This window comes from Panthera tigris, chromosome A3, assembly GCF_018350195.1.
Source record: "Panthera tigris isolate Pti1 chromosome A3, P.tigris_Pti1_mat1.1, whole genome shotgun sequence".
NCBI lineage: Eukaryota > Metazoa > Chordata > Mammalia > Carnivora > Felidae > Panthera > Panthera tigris.
The window spans coordinates 115,729,153-115,750,094 of NC_056662.1; the positions used below are offsets into that span (position 1 = coordinate 115,729,153).

Sequence of the window (20,942 nt, forward strand, 5' to 3'; positions counted from 1 at the left end):
ATGAAAGAGTCTGTCTGACTTCGAGGTTCATGCCCTTTGTTTTCTGGCCCATAATTTGGTACCCTGCTGACTGAGATAAGAGCTACACATCCCTATATTGGCGACCAGAGGTAAAAATAATGACCATTTCATATTACATGATTGAGCATATCAACATGATCCACTAATAAGGGAAGCATGATCCTGGCACTAAGCAGGGCTCTTTGATCGGCTTCTCTGCTCCCCCATGGCCCACCCTGGGGGAGGGTCTGTGACTTGCCCAGCCATCCATCTTAATTATGAGGGACCCCAGGAGCCTTTGAGTAGCCCCAAGCTATTCTGAGGAAAATAAACAAGAAACAGAAATAGGGAGGGGAGATAGAAATGCTCACTGATTCTAAAAGATTTATACTGACAATATCCCAGGGAGCTTATGAAATGTATTTTTTCCTTTTTTTTTTTTTTCTTTCTTGAGACGGAAAAGCTGCTGATGAAGAGATAGCTCTCAACTACAGTTTCATTGACAGTGAAAATACTTTAAGCTCAGGCTCTTATTGATAGTCCAGTTGCACAAAATAAAATTCATATAAACATCATCTCACATATTAGAACTGGAAAAATAATCCATCTTCCAGTCAACTTTGAAAGAGTCCCGTTATTGAGCTACTGAATTACAAGGACAGAGTTTACATGTGTTTCCACACCCAGGAGGGAAGAACACTGGTGCACAAGAGGCCCAAGTCCAGCACCTGCGGTATGATTTTCTCCTGGGAACTTGAATTTCCCAGGGTGGGGTATGCGTGCACGTGCACGTAATCTTTCTGAGAAGAGGAGAACATCTCCTTCATCTTGCCCACATTCTTTCCCTCAATAGCTCAAACACCTGTTTTCAGTATGACTTTTCACCAACCTGAAAACATCCGAGTACGATCTCAGACCAGGCACAGTTGTTGCTTCCATATGTGTGACATGCTGCCTTCATCCTAAACTCAGACCATGCCCCGAAGTATCTAGAGCAAGACTGTGCCCCAAGACATGCTTCCAGGACTCTCATCTACTCTGGATAGACACACATCAATCTGGTATTGGATACCCCAGTCAATTCCAGAGTCTATCCCCAACATGGCACCTTTGCTTACAATAGTAACAATCTAAACATGTCACATTTGCATTTAGTCACATCCCTGCTTAGTGTAATTAGTACTATAAGATGAGGTCAGGTCAGTATTGATCCCCACCATTCCCCTACCATACCAGATTAACCTTCCTGAAGCACCACTCTGATGATGTCACTTGCCTGCTCAAAAACCTTTCCAAACATAGAAGTGAATACCTCCAGCCAGGAATGAAATGTCCTGTATGGCCTTGCCCCACACTCGCTCCCCTAGTCTTCCTTATGCCTCAGCCTTGTCTTCAGGTAGTACCCCTCTGCAGCCAAGTGCCTCTACACATTTTCTACATTTATGCCTTTACTCCTCTTCCCTCAAGCCCCGCATGGCTGGTTCTGCCAATATCTTTGTTTTTCTCTCCCTTTAAGACCTAGCTCAAAGGTCATCTTCTTTATGAATCTTCCCAACTGAACCTAATGTCTCCTTCCTGGAGCCTCCCAAAGTGCCTTACCTGTAGATGTCTTATGACTTTATAACCTCTGCTTTTGATTGTAGTTATTACAGTGATCTCATCACCCCTACTGGACCTGGAGTTCCTTAAAAGCCAACACTGTGTCTGGTTTATGACTGTGTCCCCAGGGCAAAGCCAGTGCCTGGATGTTTGCTCAACAGTGGAATCCAGTAAATGAAATTTGAGGGCAAGAAAGAGTGAACAGGGAGCCAGTGAACAAATGGATTTGGTTCAGTACCCCACTGCCTTCCTTCTTCTCTTCCTCCCCCTCTGAGTTCCTGAGCTGTACAGCTTGGCCACAATGCACCCTGATCATGTTTTAAGATAAGGGATACAGTGGGATAATGAGAAACATATAAGGTAAAGAGCACTGGTTAGGAATCCAAACCCCTGGAGTTTGATTTGGAGTTTCAAATTAAGATGTTGGACAAGTCATTTCTCCATTTTGACCTCTAGCCTGCTTCTTTAGGAAAGTTAGGGCATCATATTACGTGACCTTTAAGTCCTGTCTAGTTCTGATATTTGATTCTATTCCCTTTCTTCTACCTCTGTACCCATGACAAGAATACCTCTCCCGTTGTAAAACAGAGTAATAGTATAGATTATTTACTGAGGGTTGTAGAGCACTTTCCGCTGGCCCATCTGCCATGCTGAAACTTCCCAACAATTACAAAGGGTGCAGTTTGCCATGCTGACCCCTGGTCCCCAGTCCAGCTCAGAAACAGTCTTGCACTGACCTCATCCTGATTATAACTGGAAGTCACATTTATCTACTTCCAGAATATTGCAAATCTCCAATTCCTGACACAATACCTTCTCCTTAAAGAATGCTTCTGGTAGGGATCCCTTCTTTCATCTGATTCATTCTCTACCGCTGACTGCTAGTTCATTTACCTACCTGGTAAATTGGGTTGTCTGTAGAAGGAGACCAGCTTGAAGTGCTCAGGAGTGGTTTAAGAGGGCTGAGCACTCATTAGCTGGTTCCCACTGGAGGAGTCAGGAATCTTGGAATAGTCTTCCACTGCAAAAGAAGCAGCATCAAATGGTCCAAAACTTCAGTGCAGAAGTGTCACAAGTGAAATTAATGCATCAGAAGGAATGCCTGGAACAATAAAATGGTGCTGTGCTTTTATGCTGACAGTAATCCCCATGAATACAGGTTTCTTGTAGATCACTTGGCCTATACTACTGGAATTAGGGTTGGCTTGCCCCAGAGGCACATTTTGCCACAGGCACGGCACCAGAGAGGATTTGTAGGGCTTTCTTTATGGAGACCAGTTACAAATCCACATGACGCATAGACTCAAGAGCTGAAATGGATCTTAAGAGATTATTGAGTTCAGCCAACCCTTCTCACTCGGTTTTATAAACGAGAAAACGGAAACCTGAGAAAGTTAATGCTTTGCACAAGATCACTCAGCTAGTAACCAAAGGAGCATGAGCTGTGAACTTGACTACTACATAATAAGTGACCCAAATGCTGCCTCTCCAAGCCACCCACCTGTCAAGGAAAACCTTGAACTGGTCAGAGTTATTTGAGATTGTAGAGCCAATCCATACATTCCTGAGAAACTCTAAATTGGCCATAAATTGAGTGCTAAGTTGGCTTGAATGTGATATGGAGAACTCAGCTTTTATTTAAACTGTGACCTGTAGGGTGGCCTGAGATGCCCCAGAGCGTGCTTTGGTTTGTAGGGTTTGGAAACACCCTACATGGATGTTTACAAAATGGCACTAGTGTCCTGGCTCCATTCTTGGCACATTTTGGAGGCAGCGACTATTTAGGCTGTCCCTGTAGACCAGGCTGTAAATCCATCAGAACATCTTAGCATCTGGGTTGGGTTTCTCATGCTGGTTATTCTATGGGGATTAGGTAAAACCCCCTATTTTTCTCCAGTTGCCTGTGGTGAGACTTTGTTAATCGTGCCTATTGGCTGACAAATAATCTGTAAGCTATCATCTCTACTTTAACTTAGAAGACAGTTGAAATCAAGTAATTGATGATTTAATAGGGGCCTTCCTCTCCACCCAGAACTGGGTAAAGTACTCCCCATGCTTATCTCATATAATCTTTATACCCACCCTTTGATATAGGTGTTTTCATTGCCATTTTACAGATGAAGAACCTGGGACTCCAGTACATAGAACTAGTAAGACAGGGAACTAAAGTGAGAGCCTTAGTAAGTCCAGAATTACCATTCTCTTGCTTCAGGCTTTGCTTTTCACAAAGATGATCTAAGAAAAGGGAAAGAGGGTTGTGTTTATGTGAAGAAGGTGAGAAAGGCCTATACCATTGCTGACTTTGGTGCCATTGGTCTCTATATCCTGCCACGGAGATGCTGCTGGTGCTCCTATCTGTACACACCTGCAGAGTCACCTTGTCTGTCTCTTGCCAGGCTCCTTCCTGCTCCTCAACACCTCAGCAAACTCCAAGCACACCATCCTGAGCCCATGGATGAGGAGCAGCAGCGAGCACTGCAGCCTGGCTGTCTCAGTGCACAGGCATCTGCAGCCTTCTGGGAGGTATGTCGCCCAGCTACTGCCCCACAACGAGGCTGGAAGAGAGATCCTTCTGGTACCCACTCCGGGAAAGCATGGGTAAGTCCCTCCCCATGTCCAAAACTGATGATATAAAAGGCCATTTGGCTTTTGGCTGCAAATTTCCAGAGTCTGTGACATCTACTTAAAACTCACAGTCATCTTTCAATGGGTAGGGTCCAGATTGAGCCATTATTGCTAATATTCCCAAGGCAGTGTCTCAGGCACTGTTCTGTAGGGCCCTTTGGCTGCCCAGGCTGGTGGTCTTTCCAGAGGCCAGAAGACCAGCTGGCAAAGTGGGCATTTAACGAGTGGGTGTTAAAGGTATTTATTTCCCAAAGTACAGATGGAGCCAAGAAGAAAACAGCCAAGGGGAGTGTTAAAAGGCCAAAATGAAAGTAATTTAATATGCTGGAAATGGGATTTTACCATCAGGACTTGAGCAGGTAGGGAAAGAGCAAATCATTGTAGCCACCTAAGCAGGTCGTGTGTGGGACCCCAGAGCAGAACTGGTCAGGGATACCACAGTGGTATCAATTCAATAGAGATTGGAACAAGCTTCATTCCAGAACCTCTGAGGCTTACACAATACTGAAATCACACCAGATACCCATGTCTGTGAGCTCCTCAAGCTTCCAGAAGATATTCACTTGCTTACTCAGTGATCCACTGGGCCTCTAGAAGTAGTCACATTGGAAAGCAAATTTGAACCAGGGTATCTCTGTGCATACCTTTTTTTTCTTATTCCATAAGAATAAATGCCATAAAACCCCACTTTTGAGGGGCCCCAGATATGATTAGTTTATAATCAAGGGTGAAAGATCTTTCTTTGTGGCATGTTTACAGAAGATAGACTTCAGATTTCTATCTAAGCTTAAAGTTAGCTTCTTTCTAAGAAAATATCTTTCAGAGGAGTCCCATCCGAACAGTGATGTTACCCATTGTTTACCTCCATGGTGTGCTGGGTCAGGAGGGGATAGCCTGTCTACTGCTTTTCCAAAAAGCTCTATGGCCTCCTTAATAATTTCTTGAAAATCTCCACCCTACTCTCCTACTGCTGACTCATCTGTATTTAGCTGTGCTTCAAAAAACTACAAGCTCCTACAGTCCCAGGAGGAATAAAATCTTAGCTTCAAGAAGGATGTTGTCCCCATACCTAAACCCTATATCCATCTTCATGCCTCTGAAATGGGAGGGTCCATCCAGCCAAGTACCAAGTACCAAGTACCTCTGGTACCAAGTACCAGTACCAAGTGCCTCTTCCTATGTTCTCCAGAAGTTAGGAATGTTGGGTGTCCAGGCTGCCTACTGTTTTAGATGAGCTGTCCTTGGGGCCGAACTTCCTTCCAGCATGGCCTCCCTTTCTTGGGAGAAGCCCAGATGGTAAGGCCTCCCATCCATGGGCAGGGTGGGTACTGGCCTCTGCTGCCATGCCATCCTGTAGGCGTCTGCCCAGTCTCATGAACTTGACTTCTGCACTCAGCATTCTTGCCCCACCAATCCTGGAAGAGACCAGACAGCACTGCTCAAGGCTGCTGAGAATTCAGACCATCAATCTGTTAAAGTGTGTGGTTGGAGGCTGGGACTCATTGATGTCACAGGGTGAAGTGGAGTTCAAAGTCTCCCTGAAGTGCAGGCTGAGAATGTGCATGCATGTGAAGGAAGAGTGCCAGAGGGATTTCAGTGCTTTCTGAGTAGCAGAGCCTAGTCCCCTGGATAGCATGGTTTGGAAGACCACAGCTCCTCCCAGTGACTAGCCATGGGGTCTTGCAAAGACGTGTCCCCTCTTTATCTTCCTATGCATGCAACTACCTGGTGAGTTCCCACTTAACAAATGAGAAAACTGAGGCAGAGAGAGGAAATAGGAAGTGATATGGCCCAAAGTGGACTCCAGATCTCCCTTTCTCTCATTAGTGCACTTTCCAGGAAACCCATAGCCTCTCAGCAGGAACTCAGAGGGAAAGGGCAGGGTCAGGGAAAAGGAAATGGAAGGTGAAAGAACCTTACAAAAGAGATCCACTAGATCCTCTAGATTTGAGGCAGATGAGCACAGGGGGCATATGATGGCCACCTTCCCTTCATAGACAATGAGAATAGGGAAAGGAAGACAGCACAGTGTGGGCAGGCTGTGATTCTCCCCAGTCTCAAGGCCCATCATGCTAGCCATTGCATTTTTTCCCAGAGCGACTCTCCCACTGTAGGAATTGGCCTGCCCCCTGGAAAGTGGGAGTTGAAGCAGGAGAAAGGAAGCAAGTGTGCTGTGGCAAGCCCCCTGACTTGATGCCTTTGCTTGGGGCTGCCCTACATCTACAGGGCCTTTGCCTTAGGCTGAGTTCCAGGCATCTCTGTGTAGAGACATTCTCCCTTAGTCCTGACAGAGCCATCTTGGAGTTTGGGGATGAGCAGGAGTGGTTCCAAATTGAAACTAAAGATGCCTGAGACAGCCTCCCCACCCCTAACAAAATCGATGTGGTGAGGGTAGAAGGTGGCAGCTGAAGGGGCAGTCCACAGACTGTCCTGATGCATGGAGGAGCTGTGCTGCCCCAGGCATCTTGGCAAGCTGCAGGGCACAGGCACTTGTTCAACACTTCACAGAGCTCTAGGTATTTGTGTAGAGTTGGATCTGGGTTGCTCAGCCTCAGCACTATTGACATCTGGGACCAGACAATTCCTTCTGTGGTCACTGTCCTGTGCATGGCTCCCCAGCTTCCCAGGCCTCTACCCACTGGATGCCAGTAGCATCTCTCCTGGTCATGGCAACAAAAATGTCTCCAGACATTGCCATATGTCCCCTGGGGGGCAAAATTGTCCCCTTTGAGAACTACTGAAATAGCTAGAGAATTTTAGAGCTGGGAGGAACCCTGAGATTTACCTCAAGATTCAACCTTGTCAATTCTCAGGAGTGGGGACTGAGGCCCAGAATGGGAAAGGGACTCACTCCATGTCATGTGATGAATGCCAGTGTTGGTAGACAGGTGTCTTCAGCCCTACACTCAAGTCTGTGTGCCAACCACTGTACTGATTCCTCAGTTACATAGATCTGTAAGGTGCAGTCTCTACCCTTGAGTAATAATAACTGCTATCAACACTTTTTAACACTTCCCAGATGTGACTTCCCAGTCAACACTGTGCACTTTACGTGTATTTTCTTATTTAATACTCACCAACACAATGAAGCAGTCACTGTTACTATCTTCCATTTCACAGATGGGGAAATTCAGTAAGATCAAACAACCTTCCCAAGGTCACTGGCTAGACAGGGTGCAGGAGGTCTGAACCTAAGCAGACTGACTTCAGACTATTTTTGCCCGTTGCTGGAAGAGCTCAATTAGGCCGTGTTGCTGCAGCAAAAAAATCAGTATTCTATGAATCAAAGCCCTCAGTTTAGGTCCTAGTTCACTATTCCTCAGTTTGGAGAACCATTACTCATTGGGTACTTTCTATTTGTTAGGATCATACAGGTGCTAGATACAAAAGACTAGCCTTTGATGGTCTATGAAAGGATTTTCCATGAATGAGCTCTATGACTTCAGGGTGAATTCCACCCCTACTAAACCTCGGTTTCCCCATCTGTGAAGTGAGGATGATGATGCCAGCCCTACTCATGTGGTGCTGTGGAGTTAAAGGAATAAAAGACGTAAAGGGCTTTTCACACTAAGCAGGATGCACATGTAAGAGACCATTATTTAATACCCTAATCTGCTCTGTTCTGCTCAGAATTGGGGAGCACAAAGGACTAAGACTCATCTGCTCTCTGATTGTGGGGTTGGTGGCAATCTCAAGGATCCTTTGGTTTTGAGGTCCTTGGCACTTTGCCTCACTGAAGTTCAGTCCCTTTTATGTCGGAGACGACCCGACAACATAGTGCTCCGAGTGGTGAGGGGGACACAGTGAAATCCTGGTGGTGATGACAGTGATAATTACAAATGGGGCTGGCTTCCTCTCAGGACAGAACATGGGTGGTTTGGGGACTGCTATTTGCAAAACAACATTCTCCATTTGTAGTAACAAGGGAGGAAAGTGTCATAACACAGTCAGCTGGGGAGAGCTTGACTCATAGGAGTGGGCTGGGGAAGGACAAGCCTGAGGCCACTGAGTCCCCCAGACACCAAGTCGTGAGTACGAAGTGCAACACTGGGGGAGCAGCAGCCTGCCTGGAGACACCGGAGGCAAGGACAGGCAGTGGGGGAGCCCCAGCAGCTGCTCCCTTCCTTGCCTCCTGGAAAGCAGCCACATACATGAGGTCTAGTGAATCACAGAGCATGAGCGCCCGCCTCTGCCAAGGAGGCCTGGCTTTGGCCTGGGTCTCCCAGGGGATGCAAAGTGATGAGTGCTTGGCCCGCTCATCTGCTCATCTGCCCTGCCAGAATGGCCACAGGAGCACGGAAGCGGAGAAATGCTCTGTCAAACAGCCCAGCCCTGCTGGCCACAGAATCCAGCAGGCATAGGACATCTTAACTAGAAGTCAGAGGTTACAAAGTCCCCATGAATTGAATGAATATGATAATCCCTATTTAGAATGGTGAGCTGTGAAATGGCATAAGGAAAATGGTTCATGCTGTGCCAACCATATTAGGTACTTAACACATGCTAGATGCTTTCCAGGGTATCCATCCCTCTAACAACCATGGATCCTGTGCCTCCCATGCAGTAGGTGTTGGAAATACGCAGCCAAAGAGGGCACAGGCACAACCTTCAGGGAACATACAGTCCAGTAAGGAGGATTCAGCACGTGCTTGTGCAGATGGCTTTAAATGGGGGCCCAGAGATATTAAGGAACAGAAGTTGCCAGTGTGACATTGGTGCCCTCCTGGACTCAGGACCCCAGGCTCAGGGGGTCGGGGTGTTTGGGGTTGTAGGAGTGCCTTCTCAGTTCCTTCCTGGACACCCGAGCACACACCTTTCTCCTGCAGCCTTGGGTATCCGGGGACTTTATTGTGTGTGACCAGAGCTACACAGTGTGTAGAGGGAAGAATTGGGCCCTGAGGGGATACAAGTTGCCAATCATTTGAATTACTAATACTTGAAAAGATGCTTTAAACCTAAAGGATCTGGGGATACTCAGGCTTGAGCCACGATAAGCTGTCAGGGCCATTCTGTAGCACAAACAAGGTTCATCACAGAAGGTGGCCAAGAAATAAGGCTCCCCTCAGCACAAAGCTTCACCTTTCTGCAGGGTCTTAACCCCTACCCTCAGAGGAGACCTGAGTTCCTTCTCTCTTGTCCACTGGGGATGCCAAGGCCCTGAGGGGTGACGTGACGTGATGAAGGACAAACTTTGAGCTCTTGGTCCTCCGGAGCCCTGCTTTCTTGTACTCTCTTCTATCTCCTGGCTGAACAGCTGCATCAGGAAATTCTCAAGCTCACTGCCTTCAGCTTAAGATCCGCAGCCACCCACCCCCTGTGAAGAAAACCCTATGTCCGTGCTGGGTACCGACACAGCTGCCATATTTATTTAGACCAGTCAGTTCTGGCCAAAGATACCAGCTTTAAAACCAGAACAATCCTAATGGGAGAGCTGCCAAAGTCATTTAATTCAAAGCAATATTGACTTGTGGGTGTGGCAGTGCTGTGTCAGTCCTGGCTCCCCTGCTAATCTTCGGCTCTTCCCAGCCTCAGTTTCTTCCCTTCCCAAGGAGAGATTCCAGCTGCATTCTGTCCCCTTCCTCATCCTGCAAGGCCAGCTGCCTCACCTCAGGTGGTCACTGAGGACTGGGGTAGCAGGAAACAATTTTCCCCACCCCGGAGTCCTGCTCTTTGTTCCCAGCCTAGCTTACAGGACAGTTACCCCCTCTTGACGCAGAGACCTTCTGCTGCAAATGTACAGAGCCCTGAATTCTCCTGTAAATAGACCGAATGGTCTCAGCAGGCTGAGCGAGGGATAGGCTTCAGGCAGGGCAACATGGAAAGATGCCACTAGGCATGTGCTTCTGAAAAGATGCCTGACTGCCAAACTGTGCCGGATTTAACTTCAGTTGGCCCAGGGTGGTGTGGCAAGTCTGGCCAACACGGGGAGATCAGGGGCCTGTGGCATTCAGCACCCTCCAGCCAAAGTCCTCCTCACATCCTGCCTGCGTGATAAACGGGATCGAGAATAAAAAAGGTGATCATTTATTGAAATTGATGCCCTCAAGTGGCAGTGTCACAATGATTTAATTTCAGACCCAGCATTTTCTCCCTTTCAAAGTCATTCAGAGTGTCGCTTTTCTCTTTTTCCCCTTGGTCTGAATAACACACTAATAAATATACAATAAGGGCTTTAATGTCCGGGTGATTTACACTAAAAAGAGAGAGCCATTTAGAGGCTTTAAAGACAATTTTTAAAAGCCTTAACACCCACACCCACGCTTGTCAGGTGCATATTTCCAGGACACCTGGTCACGGGAATAGTCACACAGGTTGTGGTTCTCCGAGCATGAGACTTGGGTCTTTAGTGTGCTTGGAAGTAGCTCCCACACACAGTGTGAGTTTAGGCAAGTCTCTGACTGTCTATGAGCCTCAGCTTTCCTATCTGTAAAATGGTAATAATTGGCATGCCTCATGAGGTTGTTGTGAGGATTAAATTAGATGACATGCAGAACAGGTGCTAATAGTGCTTTGTTCCTGCTCCTGGCGGCCCCTCGCAGGGGCAGAGGAGCAGGGCTGGCCTTCCTCCAGGAAGCTCAGGGCTGTGTGGGATTGGGTATGAGGACAGCCACAGTTTCACACCCCCTATCCTCAGAGTGACTGCTTGTGTTCCCTAAGTTGGGCCCCAAAGGACCAGTCCCATTGGCTGTGCTTGGATTCGCTGTATTTCTCATCCCTGTGAATAGTATTGTTGAAGCAACTACTGAAATGTTAGTCCTCTCTAGAACATTTGGATTTGAAGCCATTAATATGATAGGTCTCAAGCTTTGGTGGTACAAATCAGAACCACCCATTTTATAAAATTTGTATAGCTTAGTCCCATGCAGAGTGATTCTGATTTTATTCATCTTGGGAAGGGGCATGAGCATGAGTATGTCTAGAAAATGACACAGGGATTCTGGTGTGCATCAAAAATTAGGGATCATGGCAAATACCTCACCTTAAATTAGTTGATTACATAAGCTGGTAACTATCTACAATCATTTGCTAAATACTAAAGACAGAAGGTTGGAAGAAAGCTAAGAGAAATGAGATACACTTGTGTGCAGGGTGTAGTGTCCTATTTCCCCCTCACAGATACACATGCTAGTTGACAAGGTTTCCCCCTGTGGCCTGATTCTGCCTGTGTGGTCCCCATCTGGAACAACTGGGTAAATCCAAGGCTATTTAAGGTACTGGTCTCCACCAGTGCATCTACTCAAGACACATCTATCATTCTCTCTCCAGAATTACTGTGGCTTTTAAGGCCATAGGGGACTAGGAAGAATACAGGGTGGACTAGAGAAAGCTGGACTTTTCAGAGTCAGAGAGATTCTCTATCCATCCATCCATCCATCCATCCATCCACATCCATCCATCCATCCATCCATCCATCCATAGCCACATCCATCCACCTACCCACCATCCATCTCTAGTCTTCAGAATGTCATGTGTTGACCTTCATGTAGGTCCCACGTTGACATTGGAGCATGGCACTCCTTTTTGTTCTCGGGGGATAGATACTATGCTGTTAGCATTCATAGCAACTCTGTACAGTGCACGTTCAGGTTCCAAGGTGCACCAACTACAATCAGCCCAGCAACTCATTTCATCTTCATTTTGATCTGTGTCATATATTATTTTAAAAAATTTTTAATGTTTATTTTTGAGAGAGACAGAGACAGAGCATGAGAAGGGGAGGGGCAGAGAGAGAGGGAGACACAGAATCCGAAGCAGGCTCCAGGCTCTGAGCAAGATCGTGACCTGTGCTGAAGTCAGACGCTTAACCGACTGAGCCATCCAGGCACCCAGTGTGTCATATATGTTATTATCCTCATTTTACAGATAAGTAAACTGAATCTCAGAGAGGTTCAATGATTTTCCCTTTGTTATGGGGAAGCACATAGAGAAACACATATCTTTTGGGTGCTTTTTTTTTTTTCTGGCTCTTGTTGTTTCCACAAGGAGGCATTGTACTGGAACCCTGATATCATGTCTGACTCTGAAAAAACTGGCACCTGTTCTTATCCAGTCAAGTAAAGCTCTTCTCAAGAAGACTCAGCTGATATTTGGTCATCTAATTCTGAGCCAGAAGCCCTGAAGGTCGAGGCCTCAGGCTGTGTATCTTCTTACTCCTTGCACAGGATGCTTGCCTGGCACAGCATCTGGCCCATAGTAAGTGTTCTTTGTTAGGTGCATGGACACCAGGTCAGTTTATGGTAATCTATGATGCAACTCTTCTTAAACCTGAGCTCTGAGTCTAAGACTTAAAGCCCAATCCGAGATCATAGAAGAGTCTCCAATCAATAAGAAGATGAAAAGTATTTTGTTCCCACCTTTTGCCCCCGCCCAGGGATACATGTATAATCCTCTCTGGGGTTCAGGAAGCAGCTGTCAGAGTGCACCTCAACTGTGAAGGTTGCCACTAAGTACAAAGGACAATTCCTTTCCTGGCAGGTACAACTTTTGCTCATGATTGCTTTCATTGATGGGCGTCAAGAAAAATAAATGAAAAGACCATCGGCTTCTGCCAGTTTTGACCTTTGAGATTTGACAGCCTAGGGCTTGTAGGAGGGCTCTTTTGAGCTGGTTGCTTTCCTTTTTCCACTCTGCCCCGGATATTTGATGGATTAAACACTAGGAAGTTGAGAGAATGTGAATACCTCTAACCCCTTGGCTTGTCAGAATGACATCTTGGAAAATCCCATAATGATAAATGTACGTTGTATGCAAACCTGATTGGTTTCATCTAAGAAGTGTTTGTTGACCCTCACCTTTTCCCAGTGGGGAGGGAGATATTAAAAATAGGTAGAGGAATTTAGGGGCACCTGGATGGCTTAGTTGGTTGGGTGTCTAACTTTGGCTCAGGTCATGATCACACAGTTCATGGGTTCAAGCCCCACATCGGGCTCTGTGCTGACAGCTCAGAGCCTGGAGCCTGCTTCAGATTCTGTGTCTCCCTCTCTCTCTGCCCCTCCCCTGCTGGCACTCTGTCTCTCAAAAATTAATTAAAATGTTTAAAAAAATTAAAAGAAAATAGGTGGAGGAATTTAGGTAATAAACCATTAACGTCAAGCAATTCACTCATTCATTCCATCAGGCATTCTGTCAACAAACGTTTATTAGTCTTGGTTGAACTCTGATGGCTCATCCTGCCTTCAAGGGGCTCACAGTGAGGTTTAGTGTTAGGTGACAAGGGACGGCTGTGATGCTGTGGGGAAAGGGCTATAATGAGTTTATGCATAGGACATGTGCAGAGGGGTGTGGAAGAGTGTATGCATGAGTGTGCTGCTGGCTGGTAGGCAAGCTGGCCCAGAGAAGACAGCTTGAGCTGGCTCTGAAGGGAGGAGGGGCAGCAGTCAGGGGGGAAATGAGCCAAAGGCATGCATGCATGGAGGGACCATGTCCCAAGGCCCAGCAGCTTGAGAAGTAGGTGGTGCTGGGGCTACATGATCACTTAGCCAGTCTGCCCCCATCCAGTCTCTCAGAGTTCTCACACTTCGTACGAATGTGCCTCTGGCTTGCGTAGTAACAGTACCCATCCCCTCCTCACCAAGGCAGTCTCCAAAGAGAAGTCTCATCCCTGGACCCCCTCCCCCACCTCTTTCTGTAGCATATGTCCTTCTACAAATACTCAAAAGATTTCACCCCAAATCCAGGCTCTTTTCTGACTTTCTCTCCCTCTATTAGTTTCTTCCTCCCTAGTGAGGACTCCAGATTCCTATAGACAATCCATCCACGCACACAGCTGATTTCTGCCCCAGCACAAGTGGACTCAGGGCGCAAGCTATTTACACTTTTTGGCTACAGTTGGCTCAGACTCTAGGACTTTTCTGTCACCTCTCCCCTCCTCTTCCTTTGCAGCAAGAGTAGCTAAGGTGATTATTCCTTATGGATTGCCCTCCACTCCCGTCTCCACCACAGAGACCCTTACTCATTCTGCAGTATCCAGTTCAGTGTCTCCTCTGATTCAGATTCCATGGATGGCATCAGCCTGTGGCCTTGTGATGATCCAGCTACAAGGCCCTCTCCCCCACTAGTCAACAGGGATCCAGCATCCTTCCTTTCACTGCTGGCCCTCAAGTGCCAGCATGCAAAAGATGGGGAAAGAGTGAAGCTGCTGGCCAGGATGAGCAGGAGCTCACCCCACTTCTTCTGCTCCCCTTAATTTGTATAATTATAATAATGGAAAGGAAGAAGAGTGTTGTAGTCCATTCTGGCTGCTATAACAAAATACCAGAAATGATAAAAATCTATTCCTCACGGCTCTGGAGGCTGGAAATATAAGACGGGATGCCAGCAAGGTCATGCTATAGTGAGGGTCCTCTTCCTGATTCACTGTTGGCACTTTCTCACTGTGTCCTCACATGGTGAGAGGGGCCAGGGAGCTCTCTGAAACCCCCTTTATAAGAGTGCTAATCCCATCCATGAGACCTTCACCTTCATGACCTAATCACCTCCAGTGGCCTTACCTCCTACTGCCAACATTTTGGGTTAGGTTTCAGCATAAGAATTTGGGTCCGAGTTGGGGGAGGCACATTCAGACCATAGCAAGAAGAGAGGGATAGTTGCTTGGAATTTACTCAGTGGTGCCAAGCATTGTTCTAAGTGCCTTCCACGTGTCATGTCACTTAATATTATGCTCACTGCCATTCAATGAGGGAGGCAATTTCATTACCTGCATTTTACAGTGAGGAAGCTGAAGTTCAGTGAGGTTAAGTAACTTGCCCAGGGTCACACAGCTAGTAAGGAGCAGACTACATCTGAAGCCAGTCTAGCTCCACAGTCTATACTCCTACCATGCTCCCGGCCTCCCTATCACCAACCAGTAATTAAGAATATATTATTATTTGTGTATGATGATACATATGTAACATATCATCACTGTATAGTCTTCATAAATACCTAGCTACATATTTTCTGTGGTATGTATATAATCCTTCCCATCCAAAAATAGAGGGCAAAGTTCTAAGGCTTTTGGCCCAAGGAAGAACATTTTGGAAAGTGGCCAGCCTTAAGAATAGGAACTAGAAAGCCTGCCCTGCAGAAGGTTATATATAGAAAGTCCAACATGGTCCCAGCTTCCCTGTTTCCTGAAGATCTAGGCCAATCCAGGCCCCCTTGCCTGGGGAGGCCAGGTCTCTGTCTGTGGTGAAGGAGGCAGAACGAGGTGATGAAATTATCTGCTCTTTTAGTTGTAACGCAGAGTCCAGGCCACCGGTGTCGATGGCGGCTGAGTAAAGAAACACCATGAGCTGCATAATAGCCCAGCTCCACTTTGCATTCACTCCAGGCCTCAAAGCAAACCTCCCTATGTTTCATTACCTGGCCTGCTTCTGAGTTTTCTTTTTTCCCCTTTGTTTTGTTTATAGTACCACACTCACATGTCTAGATAAACTCCTTGTTTTTATAACAGAAATGCATTTTCTTATGGTTCAGAGCCTTAGTTAAGAGCCATATCAACCATGGGACTTTGCATTTAAAAGGCTTTACAAAATCTACATGCGGATTTGGTACAATGTCTATTCCTGAGATGATCTTACATCACTAAGCTCCAAGAAGGAGTCTTCCCACTGTTGTCAAAATGCTGATCGCTTTCCCTCTGTCAATGGGTACATCTTGTGGTTGTGAGAAAGGGGAGGGCACGCAGTGAAGGCCACAGCTTTTCAAGAGGGAGCAGGCTGGGCCCAGGGCATAGGAACTGCCTGTGAGATATTCACCCAAGGACTTCAGGTTACCCGAGCATCGGGGGCCTCCCCGCACCTCTCAGGGCAACTTAGAACAAATGACTGGCACACAGTGGGAATCAAGAGAGGGCCGTGAGCCATGTTGCTTCCCTCGTGGCCCTACTTCTAGACTCAGATTTTGTTCTTCTCTGTCATATTATACTGTGGAATGTTCCTTGAAGTCTTTGAGAACAATAACCTCAGTGACTCCTCCTGGGCATTAGGAAGTCCCAAAATAGAGCAAGTCAAGAACTTGATAAGAGAACTAGCAGGTGAACATTGCACGTTGCTAATCTCCTGCTTCAGATCCTTCAGTAAATCCCTGTGGATCTCAGGATCGAGTCTGAGCTCCTTTTCAGCATGGCACACGACCCCAATCTGGCCCTCCCCGTCTTGAGCTTACCCCATTCCTTTGGACCCATGCTTCATTTATAATAAGCTGTTCACAGTTTTCCTAACTGAAGCCAGCAGTTTCAACCTCTCTTCCTTCCCCCACCTCTCGGACCACCAAGTGCAATCTTTCCCCTCCTTCAAAAAAGAATCTCTTAGCTCTCAAGCCTTTCCTGGGACTCCAGACCCAGTCCAAGCAGTGTTGATTATACCATCCTTTACACCCACTTCTGTAACTTGTTTCACATCTCTGTTACTGTTCTCAGCCCTGAGGCACATTTGTTCTTTTACAGGCATTTCTCACCAATTAGGCGTCCTAAGAATAGGGATGGGCATTATTTATCATTGCGTCTTCTCTGCCTTGCACAGAGCCTGACCCACAGAATATGTTCAAGAAATGCTTTTTAAATGAACAAACCATCAAATTAATTGGACCAGGAACTCTGAGAATTTGAGACACGGTTTTAAGAAAAAGATGCATCTGGAAAGCTCTTGACCAAAATCCCATCTCCATCCTCCATAATATCTCACTTCCTTCTACTCAACCCCAGGTATAATGACTGTTCCTCAGCCCACACCACTAAGCAAATGCTGGCATACATCAGCCTTGAAAAATAAGATGTTTCCCATACTTCCTGATAGCCCACTCTGGGATCATCTTAGCCCCTCCAGTTTTCCAGACAATTTCCTATATGCTTCCTGTGTGTTTTCTTATCTTCCACAAGAATCTTCTCCTTGGTATTCCCCCCTCCAACGTCTTCCTCTTCTTAGTTTACCTATATTTACATTCCCAGTTAAGCACACCGACTCCTGTTGAGTTTTTTTTTTTTATCTTTTCAGACAAGCTAGGATGAATTCCTATCGTGTTCTCTCCAACTATTCCTTAAATATTCCCTCCATTGTTTGTTTGTTTTTTTCCAGGACTAAAATCCCTCAATGACTGCATGAAATTCTATCATTTTTGTATTGGATGTTTACCTACAGGCCTCAGAGTGACTCCTCTGTCTGGACTTTTTTCTCCTGGTCACTTTCCCTAAGGAGCCTCTTGGTGCCCATTGAGTCTTCTCAATAGACACAGATGATTTTCATTTATAAAAATCCTCACATGTCTACCAACTTTCTTGATTAACTCTCTGCTTTCCTGTCTGACTTAAGGCTGGCCTCTTGGGTTTGGGGTCCTGGTGGCATCAGGTTCATTGTGTATGTGATTGAGCCAAGAAATTTGATGATTGGCAAAATGAGAGTCCAGATAGAAATAAAAACGTCTGTATTGCACTGTCCATGGTCCTTGAGTCCTTGGTCTTTTCCTGTGGCTGCCTCTCCAATTTCACATTCCCACATGACTATTTATGCTAATTTGGGTTAAAGGCATACTCTAGCCAGCAGAACTAGAAAAATATTTTAGACATAGACTCATCAAGCAGAAAATAATCTTAAAAGCCATTGAATCCAGTCCCTTTACCCTCACTCCAAACCAACGCAAGAGCCTCCTCCAAAGCTCATCTGACTTCAGCTTACCTGGTTCCAACCAATAGGATGCTCACCTCGAAAAGCAGACTGCCCCCTGTGAGGCAGCTTTTGCTGCCAGGAAGAACTTGCTAGTAGCCCACTGCCTTTGTCATCTTGAAAAGTTGTTGAATATCTCTCTGAAAAGTTGTTCAATTTCTTCAGGTCTCCTGTATCTCATCCATAAAATGGGAATAGTAATACCTATCTTACAGGAGCTTTTAACAGTGATAGCTAATATGCATTGAGTGTTTATCATCTTCTTAGCATTGAGGTATATAATTGAATTTAACACCACAATTTTCCTGTGAAGTAGTACTATGATTATGCATATGAGGCATCTAGGATAATTTGAGCAGATAGTGTTAGTTCCCTCTCCTATTTCACGATTATCTGGTTGATCTTATATTTGTCCTCTGGAATCACATAGAACAAGCCTACTTTCTCCTAACAAGGCAGTTTTCATTTCTTTGAGGATAGTTCTCATGTCTCTTCTTAACTCCCCTACCACCCCCTGCCCCCACCAGGCTAAACAATTTTAGTTTCTTCTACAGCATATTTTCCGGAGCCACATTCTTCCCATATGACCTTAACCACTGAAGTGGCCGGGGGGGGGGGGGGGGCAATTCTTCAATGATCTGGAAACCTCTACCCACCAGTGTAGCATAAGCTTGGCTCACTCTTCCCCTGAATCCTGCTGCATCCTGCTGTTTGAACCCCAGGCACCCTAAAGTTAGCAACCAGGAAGGCTGCTGGAGCATTTCATCAAAACCATTTTCTAGACAATTTGTGTCTTTTCTTCCCAATGGAGAATCCTCAAGTTTCTCTTGCAGGCAAAGGAGGCCTTTCTTGTTTGCTATTGACATTCCCAAAAATATCTGATTCATAAAGAAATTTAATTTTGTCCCCAGCTTTCACATCGTCTAGCTTTGTTTGTCATCCTTGTGGTCCGCCAGCTTTGCCCCTTTGTTCTCCTAATTGCCAGAGACATTTTTATACTGAGTAAATTGCATCAGGCTCACTGCAAAATGAATCAATTTGGGAAGAGTATGAGCTACACTGTTGTCTTAAGTGTGCATTAACATTTAGATGCGTTATTTAAAACGGGTCTGAGGTTAGTGCCAGGGAGATAGCTTCATGACTATTCTGACTCATTCTCTGCAGCCAGACTCCACTGAATGGAACTGAGGAACTCTGAAACCCATCTCAGCCCTCCATCCCTCTAGGGAGGGCTTGAACTAGGTGAGATATTTTAAGAGCTCAGATTTGGGAACTTGATTGACAAACTGAGTTTGACTTGGTGATCTCAGAGCAAAACACAGCCAAGCGTAGTAGACAATGGAGAGGAGAGATCCTCTTTCTCTCTCATCATACATCAGGCATGCACATGACATGTAGGTTTGAGTACAAATCACATGGCCAGAAGTCTTTGGCAGTAAAACAAAGCATGCACCAAAAAAAAAAAAAAAAAAAAAAGACACCAGCCAACCCTCTCTAGTATAAAACTTAAAACAATGTTCTGAAAGCCAGTGAATAGGAAAAGCTGCAATCCAGATGATCATGTGGTGATTCAATGAGCTAATTCTTTTATCATCAAGAGGGTCAGGTAATATCTCCATTAGTAGCAGAAGGTTTAAAAATTGGAGAGAGTGGCAACACCAGGACAATTGCCTGATTTATGCTTTTTCAATCACCTGGGCTTATAGCCTAAACTGGTAATGGACTCCATCCATCAAAAAATTATTCCATCTGGCATCCTGGTTTCTGAAGAAATCTGGACGTCCTCGTAGAGAATTGGCCAAATGATATAATGCGTGTGAAAGGCCTTAGCACAGTGCCTCAGTAAAAGGTGGTTGAATCTGTTTCGTTATGTTCAGAGATATGATGGTGCATTCGATACACAAGAGAAATAAAACATCAATTGTTTAATGCCATAATTAAGATTCTGAAATCCTGAGAAGTACAGCTATGAAGATCGTAAGGGTAGCACTTTCTCAAGGAGCTCTTCCCAGACACTTCTGTCCCTGGGCATCTCTTCTCTTTCAGCCTCTAAGGTCCTTTGTAAGTAACAGCTCCAATCCCATGGAAACTCACCAGCTTTGTGCATTTCTGCCCATTTTTCCCACTAGAGTCTGAACTTAGACAAGCATACTCAGTACTTTCATTTTGGTGTCCTCAAAGTCCAAAACAGTGTCTAACACAGAATCGGCATTCAATACATGTTTGTTGACTGAACAAGTAGAACTCAAAAATATTATCATGCTGTTTTCAAAGTTGAAGTAGATAAGGATATCTTACACCTTTCTGCTGGGAAGGCCTAAAGCAGTAGGATCCCTGACCAGAGATAGAAAACAACGCATAAAGACTACTACTGCCAACCAGTATATTGCCTTGAAATAACAATAGCTACCACTTGTATAGCACTTAATATACAGTGGGTATTGTTCTAAGTGCCCTAACCTGTATTTATTCATTTATCTTCACAGTAGTTCCATGAGGTGACATATCATTTTCATCCCCATTTTATGGATGAAGACACCGAACTTGTCAACAGTCCTACAGCTAGAAATGATTAGAGATGGAATCTAAACTCACAGGGTCTCACTCCAGAGCCATGACCACCACACTATATGATGTAATCTCTCCAAAAGAGATGTGAGAGGGGCTCTCCCCAGGCCTCCCCCAGGTAGATCACAGGTGGCCCCATCAGGTGGCATGTCAAATAGACAGGGGCAGACACCAGTGAGAAGAGACTGTCTTCTCTATGTTTCACCTGAAATGGCATCTCCACTGCCTACCCAGGGACATATATCATGCAGGGCAGAGAAGCAGGTCCCTTATTTCAGCTACCCTTAGCCCTGGGAGGAGGATGCTATGCAAAGCCTCAGCTATGGTATTGGTTTGGGGAAAATGAAATCAGAACCTTTGCAGGCTTTCAGTGAGAATAGGAGAGAAGTTCCCTGCATAGCCTGAGGACAGGAGTGGAGAGAAGGAAGAAGAGGCATGTCAGACCTGCACTCCATCCAATCCCCCTTTAAAGCCCTTAGTCCTTCTATTCATAGGTCAAATTGAATAACA

General features: G+C 45.7%; 1 protein-coding gene across 1 annotated transcript in view; it reads left to right on the top strand.

Moving 5' to 3' along the window:
- Positions 1-20,942, top strand: part of ALK (ALK receptor tyrosine kinase) — a 673,858-nt gene that overhangs the window by 353,485 nt on the left and 299,431 nt on the right. Inside the window, exon 4 of the mRNA XM_042982239.1 lies at positions 3,996-4,197. Coding sequence (XP_042838173.1) covers positions 3,996-4,197 — 202 coding nt within the window. The remainder of the gene's footprint in view (positions 1-3,995; positions 4,198-20,942) is intronic.